Raw genomic sequence first — 16,881 nt, 5'->3', positions numbered from 1 at the left:
CTAAAAATATTTTTATTTAACTTAATTTTTTTTAAAATTTCAAACACAAAATATTACCATAATTCCAAAACACTTATGAACCTCATCATTCTATTTGATTCTTTTTATACGGCTGGAAATCCATAAAAACAAACCATCCTGAAGAGGGTGTGAGATTTACAATAGATAGTTAAAATAACGCGGGTTTACTAGATTTTTTTTAGTATATTTAAGAATATTTTATTAATTTTTTTTAAAAAAAATTTAGATTATTTTGATGTATTAATATTAAAAATATTTTTTTAAAAAAAAAAAAAAAACTTTCATTTTGATACAATTCTAAATAAAAAACATTTTAAACCGTTTTCATCACTGTAATTCTCAAACACCCCGCTTTTTCTTTTTAAAATTAATATTATTTTTAATATTTTGTAATGATATTAAAAATAATTTTAAAAAATTAAAAAAAAATATTTTAATATATTTTAAAATAAAAATTAATTATAACTCCACTCCTAAATATATCATAAATCAATCTCGAGGGCAGGTTCATCTTGCAATTGCTGGGGAAACCTTTTATTCGATCAAGGTAATGTATGATTGGGCAGCTTCAATATATTTTTTAAAAAATTTTAAATTATTATTTTTTGTATATTTTAATATATTGATATAAAAGATAATAATAATAATAATAAATAAAGTTTTTTTTTATTAATGTAAATGGTCAAATGAGCTTGCGCTTATCTCACCTAACCCTGTCACCACCTTCTAGATAAAAATATAGATAATAACATGAGGTTTTTCATTTATAGATCTACTGGTGCTGGTTCATCAAACAATTTCGATCACAAAATAGGATTCCATCGCCTCCTCATGGCCTACCCCCACAAAAGCAACACCTCATATCACAGTTGTGCATCAAAGTAAAACACAAGGGGATGCCTTAACATGATACCATAGTCCATAGAATACTACTATATATCAGTAATCCATCATTATAACCTCACTGTCTTCACGCACCCTAGCTTAGAGAAACAAACAATTAGATTGATAACTTGGTCAGCTCGACTCAGTAGCCAAAAATGACTGCTTTAGACACCATTTCTCCTCTTTCATCGAAAAAATTAGAAACATTATTTCATATATTTTTAAATAAATAACGCATCAAAATTTAGAAATATTATTTCAATGTACTAAACAGACTCTTCCTCCAACCACATTATTTGCATTACCATCAACTATAACTAAGGCTGCTAGATAAAGCAATTAAGCATGGGATGATGTGGCGATAGCTAAAGCAATTGGCATTGTTATGACATCTGAAATCAAATTTGGCATGGAACCAATAACTAGGTATAGATTAGCAACAAGTTCATCACCCGAAAGATTGCTTTGAGATTATTTTTTTTTTCCTTTCCTCTTCTTTGAATAGGCAAGCTAGAAGGTTAGGAAGACACACGGGTTTAACATTGCTAGTTTAGATTGGTGCCCCCATACTCTCAAAGCCAAACAACCTTGTAAAATAGAAGATTATCTAAAAAAAAAAATTCTTTTATGTTAGTTCAATGCAGCACCCAACAAACCAACCAACCATTTTTTTTTGTTATTCCATTACGGAAACCATAAAAGGGGGCACACCAAAAGAGTAATATCAGCAGCGTTAAAAGAAAATAAGAGAAAAGGGGCAACATCAAGTATTAGGAAACACTGTTTTCTATACTGGCTGGCGGAGCCTATCTAGCTTATGGTCCCTAGGCTACAATTGTCTGAAGAGGCAATGTCCTCACAATGAGATCTGCACACCTATGAGAATGCACCAGACGCAACTTAGCATCAATTAGAAATGTTTATGACTAACTGAAGCCAACCAGAAAACAAAGCTCCACAGGTGGAAGAGAGCGTGCCAATCACTACTCAACCCACAGAAGGTGAGAATCACATCAAATTGAACTCAAGAGAAAACCAGTCCTTTTCAGTTGAATTTTGATGTCTTTTCAAGATAGCTTATGTTTAACGAAATTAAGTTACAAAACTATTCTGTATTGATCACCACCATGTTAACTCACAATTCAAGAAAGGCATTGCAACCTTGCTGATTTCTTCTCATGGCCTGTATATATATATATATATAAAAAAAAAAAAAATCCAATGAAAACCACAGGATAACTATTCAGAATGTGCAAAACAATTGGAAGAGAATTAAAACTTGAAAACTGGTGCATCATATTGTATTGGTTCTATCAAAAACAATAATGAAATTCATTAGTGGGATTCTAGTTTCAATTCAATCAAAGAAACCCATATTTCCCATGTCTGGTTTGCACAAAATGGCAGTAGAAAGGAAATATGAGTGAGGTCCAGAATGCCGGCATCGATAAAATGTTGATGCAGGTTAAACCATTGAATTTGAGTAAAACAAATGAAAAATATCCATCTAAAATCAAATATGATGGTTTAATTGGCATCCACAATTTTTACCGATGCTGACATTGTAGTAATCCCTAGGAAATATTATTCTGAATCCAATTCCAAAAGGATTTAAGTTTCAATTTTGTTTCAAATTAAATCTATTTTTAATAAACACAAGAATTATCGAAAACAATGTTATACTAAAGGAAATAGATTCTCATTCCATTCACAATTCTTTAACAAACCAAATGCATCCATGTGGCTTCCGTCTCCCCATAGACCAGGGAAACACACTTCTAAATTTCATTATGCTAGAAAATCACTACAATCATTAATTGTCAAGAAATTTCAAGCGGAAGATGTACAAAGCTACTTGAACTCTGTATGCCATAAATTGTTGAGGCAAAACATACCAGCTTGATTCAGACTAATGATTGGCTTCAGGGGCTGCGGCATTCACATTGAAGCTGTCAAAGCCTCCACTTGTTGCTGCTTGATTTGCTTGGTAAGTAACAGGTGGAACCATAGATGGGGGACCGCTAGGAGTAGGTGCTGCAGTACTCCCAGGAACGGTTGGTTGTGCAATCATTGTAGGAGGCCTTGGAACACCATTCATTTGACCAGGTAAGGAAGGAGCACCAGGGGGTGCCATCATTGGGGGCATCATAGGAGGGTTCATATAACCTGGCAAATAGCATATAAAAGATTCAATATCCCGCACAATCAGTGCTGTAAAATCAATCACCCTAAAATGATCATGGAGAAAGCAACCCATAAATTAGAAGATGCAGCCATTTCTAAATCTACAAAAATAGTTTTGCAAAAGCCAACATCCCAACCTCTAAGATGTTGGAAGCTAATTAATTGAATCAAGAATGGCAAAAAGTAGTGTTTCCATGCAACACAAGGGTATGCACACAGGGAGATAGTTGCAAGTATCAAACGGGGCAGCTTTTGGATGCAGGTTACCTGGAGCACCAGGCATTGGTCTAGGCAAAACAGGAGGCCTCATCCCAGGGAATAATGGGGCGTTATTTCCTCCAATTGGCATCACAGGAGTTGGAAGAACAGGAAGCCGGGGTCTCTGGACCATTAGATGCTGATTGTATGCGGCACCAACCTGTTGAAAAGCTGCAGTTTGGCCAAGATGTTCCTTTATTCTTTGGTCAATTATACTTTGGGTTTGCTGCTCCTCAAACTGCTGATAATAGATCCTCACATTTGCCTAAAGAAGTTAAGAACAAAATTTAAAAAATAAAAAAAAATGTGGAGAAACATCAATTAATAAAACGTAAACAAATCAAAAGTACCTTGTGTTTATAACCGGCATTGTGCTGTTTTCTAACAGATGGCTGAAATATGCAAAAGCAGAGCAAGTAAAACAGGATTTACTGACAATTGAAAACATCACAAACCAAACAGATGAATGAAACATATATTAATTGTTTGCCATGAAAAAGCCGTGCCCAAAAAAGAGATGCTGACGTTAAAAATGGTAGGAAAAAAAAAGAATTGGGTTTATCCACTGAAACTGTGAAAGCATCCAAAAAGTGCTTGCTTGTTTAGGGTTTATGATGAAAAACAGAAATTAGAACAAAAAAACAGAGACAGAACTTACAGAATCATGAGTCAAGTAAGTGTCACAATAATCACAGTAATACCTGCAAATTCAACAACTCTTCTGTTAGACAACAAGATACAAACTAGAGGGTGAAAGAAGAGGAAGAGGAAGAGGAAGGTTGTACCGGGGCATGGCTGGATGTTTGTCTGTCTGTGTTCAGCTCGGATTGTTGAAAGGAGTGTGCAGATCCAAAAACCCTAGAAAACAAGAGAAATCCCTCCTAAATCTCTAGCTCGAGAGAGAGAGAGATGACTGTGAGACGGTATTTGTTATTATGACCACCGTAAAACATATAATATTGCACCTGCTTTTGCTTATGCTTTGAGCATCCGTTGGATTTCTAATGAAGTATCTCCACCGTTCATTTTATCAAAAGGATACCTGTTAACCGGTTCTACTTGTTTCCTCTAGACAGTAGAAACTACTAAATAAATATTATTTTCGTTTTTTTGGCAAAACTCGTACTATTTGGATTTATTTTTATTTTTTAAAATATCACCAATTAAATTTATGCAGTTTTAAATAAAGAAAACTAAAAATAATTTTGTATTTATAAATATGTGCTTCAAGTTTGACTCTTCACCACTAACATTTTTCTTATATCAATACTTAGCAAATAAATTTTTTGTATTTGAAACAAATTTTTAAATGACAAGTGGAAAAATATTAAACATTTAAGAAAAAATAAAAAGAAAAAAAATAAAGTGTGAGTAGATATGTCAAAGCGGTGTAAATAACAAGGCTATCTAGAGGAGATGTTCGGTATTTTTTTTCTATACATGATTAGTCTTGTAATTGATTTTAAAACTAGTTAGAATTTTTATTAACAAAAATATTAGATGATGATTTTTATTTTAATTTTACACTAATAAAAAATAAAAATTTATTGTCTTTTTACATTTACCAGATCGATACAGTACGAGAGTTGATGCATTTCATTGTAACGCTACACACATGCGACAGAATGACGACTCCACTTGACCTTGTAGACTAGGTTTTGTTTTTGTCTAATTATTGTGTTTTATTATTTGGTTTGCATGTTTACTGTTAATATAAATTTCTTTTATTTATTTTCTTACATGCCTTAATAAATTATATATGTATTTGTTCATGCATTATATAAAATTGCCTTAGCATCATATAAAAATAATATTTTTTATTTAAAAAATTAATTTTGACATCAACACATCAAAAAAATTTAAAAATATAAAAAAATAATTTTAAATAAAAAATTAAAATTTTTAAAAAATATAGTTTCTGTCGTATTCTTTTCATCATTAAAAGAAAGAACTGATTCGATACTCAATCAATAATTAAATTGGTAGAAGGACCTGATTAACCAATTTCTTAGAATACAGGGACAGCAGTGATCTTTACCCCTCATACAATATGATAAAATGATAAGCTCAAAACAAGAGGCCACACAAAAAAGGGTATCACTACAGTGAGTGAGTCTGTACCCTAACATACCTGCTGCGTCTTCTAATAAGGTTTAAACAAGACAAGGGTTTTACTAGATATACAACACTTGACTGGACTGAGATAAAATCGAAGAAGATGGCGTCTTCCATGGCAATCCGTCTTTCACCGCCTCCACAAATGCTTCATCCACTCTTCTCCAAGGTACGCTCTCTTCGACACTTTTCTTTCAGTAACAAAACCCTAATCCTCGCTAAACCCCTCACTACTTCAGCATTACCAAATGACCATCAAAGATTTTATCCAAATGATGCTTCCCAATGGAACTCGAGAACCCTGACACACCCTCCTTCTCCTCCTCCTCCTCCTCACCAGTCCTCCCCACAACCTGCTCACTACAATCACAATCAACCCATCCAAAATCAGCAATACCCTCCTCCAAACCAACAAAATTATCCTAATCAGGGTTATGCCTATCCTGACCAAGGAGGATACCCTCAACAACAACACCAGTATCCAAACCCTAATCAACGGGATCAAAATTATCCCCAGTACCAAAACCCTGGTCAATTTAGCCCTGATGTCCGGGGGGATTATGGGCAACCCGGAAGCCCAAATCGACGGGACAACCGAAATCAGGGATACCCGCAACAGAAAAAAACTGATCAGTGGGCCTCACGTGTGGTTCCGGAGAGTCGAAGACAGGATTTGAATGTTAATTTTAGTGCTACTGCTAATGCTCCAGCTACTGCTCCCCAGTATCCAAACCCTAATCAACGGTATCAAAATTACCCCCAGTATCCAAACCCTAATCAACGGGATCAAAATCATCCCCAGTACCAAAACCCTGGTCAGTTTAGCCCTGATGTCCGGGGGGATTATGGGCAACCCGGAAGCCCAAATCGATGGGACAACCGAAATCAGGGATATCCGCAACAGAGAAACACTGATCAGTGGGCCTCACGTGTGGGCTCGGAGAGTCGAAGACAGGATTTGAATGTTAATTTTAGTGCCAATGCTAATGATCCAGCTCCAGCTACTGCTCCGCCTCCGTCGGTTTATGACTTGGAGCGTTTGTGTCAGGAGGGTAAGGCTAAGCAAGCTATCGAGTTGATGGATAATGGGGTTAAAGCCGATGGTAATTGTTTTTATAGTTTGTTTGAGATGTGCTCAAAACATGAGGATGCCAAGAAGGTCCATGATTATTTTTTGCAGTCGACCTTTAGGGGCGATGTTAAGTTGAACAATAATGTGATTAAGATGTTTGGGAAATGTGGAAGTATGGCAGATGCGAGGAGAGTTTTTGATCATATGCCTGAGAGGAATATGGATTCATGGCATTTGATGATCAATGAGTATGCCAATAACGACCTGGGAGATGAGGGATTGGAGCTGTTTGAGCAGATGAAGAAGTTGGGCTTGGAACCCACCGGGGAAACATTTCACGCTGTTTTGTCTGCCTGTGCAAGTGCCGAGGCAGTGGAGGAAGGGTTTTTATATTTTGAGGAAATGAGCAGGGAGTTTGGCATTAGTCCAACCCTTGAGCATTATTTGAGCATTATAGATGTTCTTGGAAAGTCTGCATATCTTAATGAAGCTGTGGAGTATATTGAGAAACTTCCATTTGAACCCACAGTGGAAATTTGGGAGGCATTGAGGAAGTATGCTAGAAGTCATGGAGACATTGATCTTGAAGACCACGCTGAGGAATTGATCGTTTCTTTTGATTCATCAAAGGCTGTTGCTAATAAAATCCCAACGCCACCACCGAAGAAGTATAATCTGATTAGCATGCTTGAAGGAAAGAATAGAGTAGCTGAGTTTAGGAATCCTACATTTTACAAGGATGATGAGAAATTAAAGGAATTGCGTGAGATGAAAACAGGTGGCTATGTTCCTGATACTAGATATGTTCTTCATGACATTGATCAGGAGGCCAAAGAGCAAGCCTTGCTGTATCACAGTGAGCGGTTGGCAATTGCATATGGTCTTATTAGCACCCCAGCAAGGATGCCCTTGAGAATAATCAAGAATCTCCGTGTGTGTGGGGACTGTCACAATGCCATCAAGATCATGTCAAAGATTGTTGGGAGGGAGTTAATAGTTAGGGACAACAAAAGGTTTCATCATTTCAAGGGTGGCAAGTGTTCTTGTGGAGATTATTGGTGAAGTCGTCTCAGCCTTGGAACTTTTATATTATGCATTTGTTAACTTTCTTTTTTTAAAAATTTTGTGTATAAATTGTTGAATCTGCTAAAACATGTGAGCTGCTGCTTACAGGAAAACGAGTATTTCTAGAGGTAGGAAATGGACTATCCATTGCTTCACAGTGTACGGTCTACTTGTTTGTCAGGAGATTTTCCATTACCCATTACTGTTGGCTTATGCTTTTCCATGTTATTTTTTCTTTTTAAGTTGACAGTTTCCTTTCTTAATCCTTCGTATCTGGGTTGGGCTGTTCTTTATGTACAACTGTGTTGTCCCGTTACATTTTGGTATTGAGAGCTTGGAATTAGAATCAATGTTTGAGTTTGAATCCCCATATAGAGAACATTGTTCTCCTGATTGCAGTACCTTGGCAACCTGGCAGATGGAATCTGTTGCGCGTAAGTTCTCTTCGTCATGCAAAGCAGCACTTGGAATAAGCATGTAAATAAATCATCTAAAGAGTTTAAGAAGTGTAACTTTAGGAGAGCTGTGGTGCATCTTCTTAGCAGTTTTCTTTTTTTAGAAAAAGATAGTGGCAGTTCAGTGATCACTTAACTTAATGCACATCTGTTCAGGTGTTGGAAATTAATGTGTTGTTTTTGGCTTAATCCTTTACGTTGAAAATATCCATTATGCATATGAGCTTGGTAGTTTATATAGACTTCTGATTTTGTTGGTTTCAAACCCTGTTTCCATCCCCTTCCCCAAACTTAACGATCTAACAAATAAATTCTCCACAGATAATATGCAAAAGAAAGATATATTGATGATTATTCTGAATCTGTAGTAGCACACGACATAGCCCTATTTTTAGACCAGATATTTCCTTCCAATGACCAGAGTTGGAAGTACCAGAACCTGATAGATGTCATGAAAATCTATACACAGATTTTGGGGACAAAAAAAAGATATTAGAAATGTATATAACGAGTAAAAAGGTTCCGGGTACAATCTCATGAAGTGTTAAAATCCCAGGAGGAATTTCTCTTTAGATGCGTTTATGTTAGCAACCACTTTCAAAAACGTGGAACCACTGTGTTTATCTTCAGAATAGAGTTTCAAGCAGTTTCGGAGAAGACAAGGCCGCCACAGATTTAAACTGCTATGAGAACAACCTTGTTAGCAAACCGAAATGAGACCAAACAACAATGCATGTGCATTTACCATGGAACCAGACATCTTGTAGAGTTTGATACAGAGTAAGAAAATTGAAGCTCAAGGATGCAAAAAGCAAATAGATAGATAAAGAAATTAAAACAGAACCGCAGATAAAAGGAATCTTAAGTCCCTTGAGCAGTATTCTTAGTTTATACCTTTGGTTGCCTATACTTCATGCGTATAGCATTCAGAGGACACCCTTTGGTGTTCAATTGTAAACCTTGCAGTGCAAGAACTGTAGTTTTAAGATCCGACGCCTTGTAAGAAGTATAGTGTTCTAGAGTTGGACTCTGTCAAACAAATATATAAAGTCAGGCTCCAAATGCTTAATCTACAAGAACATGGAAAATCAGATGATAGGAAGGAGAATTTAGACCCATGGATGGCTTGTCTGATCCAACGTCCATCCGGCAAGAAATACAGATGATGCAGCAATGACAGAAGGAAGAAAATTCAAGAAACTGTAGTCAACTAATGTCAGTTCTGCTAGGTAATCAGCCAGGAACTCCAGTTCATAACTAGGGTTCTGCATATGTGCAATTACACATGTAAATGTCACTTTTTAATTAACAGGGGCTCGTATCCTCTAAAACAAGCATATATATGAATTGAACCAACCACATTACCTTGTATGATGCCTGTGCTGCACGTAAAAATCTCCTGAGAACAAAAATTTGCAGAAGAAACTGTATTATTAAAACTGAAATAATTTTTTGAAACAATAAAAATAAAAAAAGGTGAAAGTTGAAGAAGCTGTAGCAGCACCTCAGAAAAGTTTTTGCAGTAGGAGCAATTATCTGAAAGCCAAAAAAATTTAACACTTGAGTCTCCATCTTTAACACCTGCACCAGACTTCGGTCAGGACCAAAACCAAAAATATTCCAACAGGGAGGCAAACAAAATGAAAATGACTGCTCGTATTATAAATAGAATTTGCATTACAGTTTTTCATTTTAGAAACCAGTGTCAAGTTTCACCTATGTGGAGTCATCTTTCTTCCAGACCACCAAGTTAGCAAACAGATAAAGGAGAATGTGACAAGTACAAGTTCAAAATGATAGTTCATATCAATTTTTCCCAGAGCTTGTGAACTTAGGCAAAATAATAAAGCACTGGCATGTGATAGATTTGAATAGATATATGATATAATCTAAAAGGAAGATAATACATTTGGCGAATGAACACTAAATAAGATAACTCAGCTTAAATAATTTGACACGCACTAATTTGGCGAATGAACCTTGTGACATACCTCTATGCTTGTGTATGTGTTGTCAGTGATGAAGCAAAATTCTTCCACATGTGGCGGACAAATCTCTTCATATTTGCTTTAGGACACGCATAAATACATTTAAATCAAATTAAACAAACAAACACCAAATAATTGATGGCTCTGAATAATAAAATATTCTCCCCTATAGAATGATTATTTCAATTAGATCCCAAAATTAAGAAGAAACTTGCAATGTTGCACCCAACCTTTCATTAAAGCTTCATCATTGTCATTCTGAGTGCAATGAACATTGCAAAAGATACGAGAACTTACGAAGCAATTAGCATGCAAGTGATACCGAGTAGTTGAAGCCTGTGTCTCTCAATATAATTTTGAGAGAGAAACCAATCTATGAGATATACTGTGAGGTAAAGTGTGTCTGGCACCAGCTTATATTCCTCAGATACCTGGAAGCAAGTTTGAACAGATACAAGAATTATTTGTTTGGAATTCATACTTGATATAAAAGCTGTAAGAGTTTAATACTGCAATAATAGGCATTCAAATTCTTTCAGTACATTGAGAAACTATAAAAGGTGAAAATTAACATAATATAATGCAAGAGAACCTCCATCAATTTATATTTTTTTTAAGAAAAAACACTTCATTTTGTTCCACAGAGTGCATTTAACACAGCAATAAACTATGAGTGATAGTTACAGTTCAAATGAAAGAGAAAAAAATTAACACAAACCATACATGGATGATGGTATTTGGTTTCAAATCCCTCCAAGGTTAGCTCCAATTAATCTGGAGCTTTAATCGGATATGGTATTTCACAAAACAAATTACTTTTAAAAAAACGATAACTTATCAAAAAAATTTCACATGATCTTATTATGAGAACTACCTTCGTATTTCATTGACATTCAGAGCACAGGCCTCAGGTGTGCAGTATGCCTCAACTAGAATTGACTAGGTAAGCTGACACTTTAGCTTGAGTTTAAGGGTGTTGGACTCAAAAATTGCAGCCGTTGATGAATCTAAACTATGTGTGTGTGTGTGTGTTCCTAAAGTGTCATGTTGAGGACTTCCCTGCTCCATGCACAAGAATGAGTGGAAACTCTAAAACAAAACACTGGCACTTGAAAAATGTTATGTAATTCGGAATCATGGTTGAAGGATCTACATGACATCATGAAATATAAAATGAAGGGAAAGAATAAAACTACTAGAAACGATGAGCTACTGCATCTAAAAAAAAAAGACATGAGAGGCTGGAAAAATACAAAATCAAGCAAATATGAGAAACCAAAACTGGAACGTGATAAATATTAGTTTTCTAGAAAAAATAAAAACACAATTGAAAACAATTGATGGGAAGATTTTTTTTTATATGAGATGCGAGCAACTGCCTACTGGTTCAGCTAGTGCAGTCTCTAGTCATGGCATTGACATGGAATAGAAGTCCAACTACCAAGGAGGAAAAGATTTATCTGAGAAGAGGACTAGCCCACTTTGAAAAGTCCAAAAACTGGGACAAGGACAAACTTAAAGATTAGATGAATCATCATCAAGAATCGCACAGCCCCGTGTTAGAATGAACAGGCAAGGACTACAATAACCAAACCATTGATTGAGAAGAATAATATGTCTTCTTCATTTTGAACTTTCAATCAACAAACAGAGAACTCTCCAGATCATGAGATGGCACTTCATGCTGCTTGGGAATTATAAAGACAAATAGGAATTAAAGTCAAGAGAAAGATAGAGTAGAACTTAGAAGGACAAGCGTTTAGAGTAGAACTTAAAAGGACAAGCGTTCTCCTCATGACAAGACAATGTATTCCAGTAGAAGTATGCCTTGGAAGTTCCTTTCTAATTAAATGAGCACTCTCTTTGTTATCCAAACCATCTAATGAACTATAATTAATCCATTGACTATGATTGATTTAAAAAACCAAGCTCAACAAGTTGGACAAAGTAAGACTTAAACTACAAACACTAAACATGAAACAAATATGCTGTGCTTAATATTGAGCAAGCTTTTGATTAATCCAAACATTCATATCTATGGAGAGGACAAGGCATGTTATTTATCCATAATGTTGAGCTTAAAACTTTTTAGTTGAAAATAAAGTATGATAGTTTAAGCAAGAAAGATGTGCTTCTCTACACGACATGAACACAAGATTATCATGATCAATAGTATACAAACAACCTTTCCTTATCTAAATAATAAACAAACAGCATAAATTGCAAAGTCAAAGCAAAACATATAAGAGCATAACAAGAATAATCTCACGCAATGAAACTACACTGACCTCAACAAGCCAATCAACTAAAATCCCTCTCATTATTTGAGTGATGTCTTGTTGCACTGTTTCCATAAAAGTAGGAAGAGACCTTCGGGCAAGCTGCAGAAACAAAGTAATATACCATAAGCAAGCATCAGCATCTTGCCAAGAGAGAGAAAAAAAAGGGGGAAGCTAGTGAATGTTTCCACTAATGTCCCCATAGATGCATTAAAACCATGACATGCTGCTATACTGGGGCAATCATGCATAGTCCCATGGTTAAAAACCTTTTGTTGTATGAGGATATTTCTTTCCATTCACAAAGTACAAAAATATGAGGGGAAAAAACACACAAGAGAAGGGTAGATAAAGAATGAAGAGCACTATTTTTGTGCATAAAAAACAAACCTCAGCAACACGTAAATTGTTATAGATATCAGCAGCATAGAGGCTGCAAAGTTGAGGATCCTTGTGATCACTGTCAATGTCTATAAATTCTGGATCACTTGATGCCTTCCAATTCTCAGAAACATTGCATTTCTCAGCTATAACAATTTGAGAGAGAAAATCAGTACCTATTGCATTCAGCATACACAACAAAAGAAAATGTGGAGAATATTACTTTAAACTAGTAGTTTCTCACCATATGTTTGTGCAACTCATGACATTCCATTTTAGTCACTTAAATAGAATAGCGCAAACAATGAAGCCCTACCTAGCGCACCCAGTGACCCAAAATGGATTTGACCTCATAAATTCAGTAGATGCATGTCACGGCTGAAGAAGAGGGTTATGAATAAAATCACTATGCAGCTTTAAGAGGCCAACAATCAAATTCCTCAGTACCCATTTTGTTCAAGAAAGCTTTGCATTTAAATTTTGTGGGTCAGCTGTTCTAAACATGACTAGGGTAACACAGTGGTAGATAGTTCTACTAAAGTTGGGAGTCAAAAAAATTTTAAAATGGTAATTTGCATACGAGGTTCTGATGTAATTCTGCTTCTTATTCTTAGCCAGGTTAACTTTTAATAGATAACCAAATTAGTTTCTTACTCTGAGACCTTGAACTTCATGCATCGATACTCCTATGATGAACTTAAGCCTTTTCAATTGGGATTTAAATCATATCTATAATTGCATGTCTTAAAATGCATGTTCTACAATGGATTGACACCATTAGATAAGCATACATTACTGTGAAGGAGGAAAAGACCAAACTTTGATTAGAAGACTTCCTCCGTCAGACCCTAAGAATTGGTTCAACAAACCACCTTTTCCTCTAAGCTCTTCATTGACAAAAACTAATGAAAAACAGTACCACATAACAGCCCTTTTCACTACAATAATGAATTTCACTCATTCCGTTTTTATACAACTATCTAGCTACTTGGTCCTATGAGCTCTCTATTTGACAAAAACTTATGAATGATAGTACCACATAACAGCCTTTTCACTACTATAACCAACTTCATTGACTCCATTGTTATGCAAGTATCTGATTTGTATTGAAGTAGGTTCAAAGAAATAAACAAGCACAATGTTACATATCTTCAAAACTGCATCGATGGATGTTGAAACAGGATGACAAGTACGCAAACCTTCAACCAAGATGCACCCCTTTTTTCTGTTCTCACCAAGTTTTAAATGCAGGTACTGATCAAGTTTACTGTTTTTTGAAGCAAAAAAAAAAAATTAAAGAGAAAAGCTGACCTTTTTTTGGAGAATGATGGGGATGGGAAGGCACAATTGAACACAGATTAGGAAGCTGAGGATCATCCGTGCCAAACTCCCCTGTGCCACTGGGTTGAGAAGGTACGTCTTTTTCTGAAGTAGTTGAGGATGCAACTTCAGAATAAGGTTCTCTTTTTATATCTCGACAAACAATCTTTTTCTTTGAATTAGCTTTAAGACGTGGGTATTCTAAGGCACTTGAAGGGGCAACTTTTGATGCATCAAGCTGAACCTTTTTAGCCTGCTTGGCTACCTTAGCCTGGCAATCAGCAGAGTTAAAAGGAGAAAAGTCAAGATTATTGAATTAGGAAAAACAAAAAAAGATTTCATAACAGGGGGGGGGGGATAGTATGCAGGAAATATTGCAATGTAGTTGATATTTTCAAGCGAATGATAAACCATAGCCTGTTCATTTAGTCCTTTATAGTATAATCATGAAAGTCGAAACGTAGGTCTAATTTCTCACTTGCACAGTCACTTTTTCCTTGACATGTCTTTTTTTTTTTTTGGCCTTAACAGCATACAAGATTGATTTAGTACACCATAAGGTCCAGAAAAGGCATCATCAATGCATGAAAGGACAGCACAACCACCTGAATTTTAGTTGCACTGAAGCAACTCGCATACGAATTCTCACAGCAAACATTTGTGACATCCTGAAGCACTGCTCTCCTCTTACATCGATTATCTGCATTATCAGGTCTGCTAGTACTGTTCTCATCTAAGGCTGCTCTTTTTCTGTTTGTTCGCAAATTCCTTTTCCAATCTTGTTTTGTTGGTGCCTTTAAAAGTGGCATCGTCCCAGAAGCACGCAAGGCAGCTGCTCGTGTTATTGGACCATTAAGATGCCTAAAATTAGAAGGAAGTACGTTTTCCCTTTTCATATTTACTTGCCTTAGTCTTAAATAAGAGCAACACAAAGCATTAAACAGAAACTAGGCAGGCAACCTGCAATAAAATGATCAAAACAGTACAATCAATAGGGGAATATGCCAAGCCAAGAAATTTAGGGATCACTTGAATAATCTCGCAATTATGAACCATAACTTGTAAGCAATGCTAATTTACTTCAGAAGAGAGTATCAAGGATATTTGTTGATAATGATCGCAATTATGAACCATAACTTGTAAGCAATGCTAATTTACTTCAGAAGAGAGTATCAGGGATACTTGTTGATAATGAGAGATGAAAGAATAAACAAACTCATACTTTAGGCTCATTACAGAAATTTGCATCATAATGATTTATATACCAGGAAATTTTCCTTCAAATAGATACCATCATAAAAAAACAAACAGAAACAAAATCTGCTATTTTGTGCGCAATTGTGAATAAAAACACAACAGTATTACTTGCCAGAAAGAATATAGAATATGACATAATTTTACAATGCGAGATTATGTTATTACAATGTGCACCTGAGCACTTTATCAAACATAAACCAAAGTGCCAAATAACACACAAAGATGATAAAACCTTTGGATCTTCACGGATCAAGTAAAACAAAAATATTAGACTCAAGTTGCATGAAGATCTTGTGTGAAAAAGATAATTAAATAATTCAAATGACATGGATATGTATCCAAAGTTCAAGTTGAAAATCCTCACTGAACCCAAAGCTTCTATCCTCCTGAGAAAACTTTCTCTATAAAAGATCGAGGCTGCAAGCACAAAGACAGAATCAACAAAATTCAAGTACATTACTTTAAAATGGGAATAAATCTTAGCGGCAACCATGAAAGTAAAGATAAAGCAAACCACTTTCCTTGAAAAAAATGAATCCCGAGACCCTATTAAGCACGCTCATAACTGAATCCAATTCCAAGATTCCAACTTGTGCGCAAACAAGAAAAAAAAAAAAAACTCAACTTTACATTTCTAATAATTCTGGGTCTCGTTGTCTTCTCTTTCCTTCTCTCTTTTTTTTTATATATTTATTTTTGCACCTAGGTTGTTTCCAAAAATAAAAAAAGATGGTATTAACTTCATCTATAAATTTACATTACATTTACCAAATAAAAACACTCAAATTTCCTAAGAGAACAAACAGAAAATATTGGTCGATAAACAAGCTAGTGATGCCCAAGAAACCAAAAAAAAAAAAAATACTTTTACTAAAAACCATGTCCAAAAACCTTCAAAATTCCAGAAAGTGCAAAGAACTCATTAAACCCATATCCATCTAGCAAACCAAAAACCAAATAAACACCAAAACCCGAAAACAAACTACTCACACCCACAAATGTTATAAGCATGGTGGTGACATCAACACACAAATGTGAACGCATAGATTAAGAAAAAGAAGGGACCTGAACTTGAGCCCCGTATCTTCACAAAGCAAAGGATGTAAGAGAGAATTGAAAAGGAACTCTGTGAAAGAGTAGGCGGGATAGTATTGGGTTTAAAATACACAGAGAAACAAAAATGCCATTGCAAGTTTCTTTCCTCCGATATACTCCTAATATTTTAACGTTGTTGTCGTGGTTAGTTTATTCTAACAAAAAAATGTCGTTTGACTGAAAGAGTAAGGTTTGACTGGATCAAACTGATTTTGTAATTACTTAATGACCCTGGAGCAGGCGGGGTTTTATTAGCTAGCCTCTCGAGCTTCCCTGTTTATTGCTTGATTGTCATTTAGGATTTGTGGGTTCTTTCCGTCATTTAGTCTGAGAATTCAGGTTGTATTTGTTGTTTAGCGGGGAGAAGTAAAAAATATGTAAAAGTTCCAACAGGCTTTTTCTAGAAGAATGTATTTTTTTTTATATGCTAAAGTTAAAAATATAAAAATAAATAATTTTAAACAAAATAAAAATTTTAAGAACATGGTTGGATCATAAAAATAATC

The 16,881-nt window shown here is 35.3% G+C and overlaps 3 protein-coding genes across 7 annotated transcripts; 1 reads left to right on the top strand and 2 right to left on the bottom strand.

Moving 5' to 3' along the window:
• Positions 1–1,558: 1,558 nt before the first annotated feature.
• Positions 1,559–4,290, bottom strand: LOC118038041 (U1 small nuclear ribonucleoprotein C). Of its 3 annotated transcripts, XR_012169347.1 has the most exons (7): positions 4,134–4,290; positions 4,007–4,049; positions 3,699–3,740; positions 3,358–3,613; positions 2,802–3,072; positions 2,046–2,089; positions 1,559–1,782 (listed from the first exon to the last, which is right to left on the bottom strand). XR_012169347.1 is itself a non-coding variant. In XM_035044309.2 (6 exons), exons 1-5 carry the CDS (start codon positions 4,139–4,141, stop codon positions 2,816–2,818), a joined length of 606 nt encoding a protein of 201 aa, XP_034900200.1. In that variant the 5' UTR covers positions 4,142–4,290; the 3' UTR covers positions 1,559–1,782; positions 2,802–2,815. The 3 variants fall into 3 exon arrangements, 2 of the variants coding, with proteins under 2 accessions (XP_034900200.1, XP_034900199.1); XM_035044309.2 differs by lacking the exon at positions 2,046–2,089; XM_035044308.2 differs by lacking the exon at positions 1,559–1,782 and having other exon boundaries at positions 1,925–2,089; positions 4,134–4,289.
• A 1,147-nt stretch (positions 4,291–5,437) lies between these two features.
• LOC118037902 (pentatricopeptide repeat-containing protein At2g15690, mitochondrial) lies at positions 5,438–7,863 on the top strand. Its single transcript, XM_035044055.2, has one exon. It carries the CDS (start codon positions 5,567–5,569, stop codon positions 7,595–7,597), a length of 2,031 nt encoding a protein of 676 aa, XP_034899946.1. The 5' UTR covers positions 5,438–5,566; the 3' UTR covers positions 7,598–7,863.
• A 543-nt stretch (positions 7,864–8,406) lies between these two features.
• On the bottom strand, positions 8,407–16,535 carry LOC118038083 (cyclin-A2-4). Of its 3 annotated transcripts, XM_035044375.2 has the most exons (13): positions 16,346–16,535; positions 15,645–15,697; positions 14,629–14,983; positions 14,015–14,294; positions 12,713–12,849; positions 12,332–12,424; positions 10,341–10,474; positions 10,047–10,122; positions 9,560–9,636; positions 9,421–9,454; positions 9,171–9,320; positions 8,950–9,084; positions 8,407–8,735 (listed from the first exon to the last, which is right to left on the bottom strand). In XM_035044375.2, the coding sequence occupies exons 3-13, from the start codon at positions 14,917–14,919 to the stop codon at positions 8,682–8,684; spliced, it is 1,461 nt and encodes a 486-aa protein (XP_034900266.1). In that variant the 5' UTR covers positions 14,920–14,983; positions 15,645–15,697; positions 16,346–16,535; the 3' UTR covers positions 8,407–8,681. The 3 variants fall into 3 exon arrangements, with proteins under 3 accessions (XP_034900266.1, XP_073264262.1, XP_073264261.1); XM_073408161.1 differs by lacking the exon at positions 15,645–15,697; XM_073408160.1 differs by lacking the exon at positions 16,346–16,535 and having other exon boundaries at positions 15,645–16,327.
• Positions 16,536–16,881: the final 346 nt, after the last annotated feature.

The sequence above is a fragment of the Populus alba genome, chromosome 3 (assembly GCF_005239225.2).
Source record: "Populus alba chromosome 3, ASM523922v2, whole genome shotgun sequence".
NCBI lineage: Eukaryota > Viridiplantae > Streptophyta > Magnoliopsida > Malpighiales > Salicaceae > Populus > Populus alba.
Note: the sequence above shows the minus strand (reverse complement) of the source record. Positions and strands in the feature narration are given on the sequence as shown.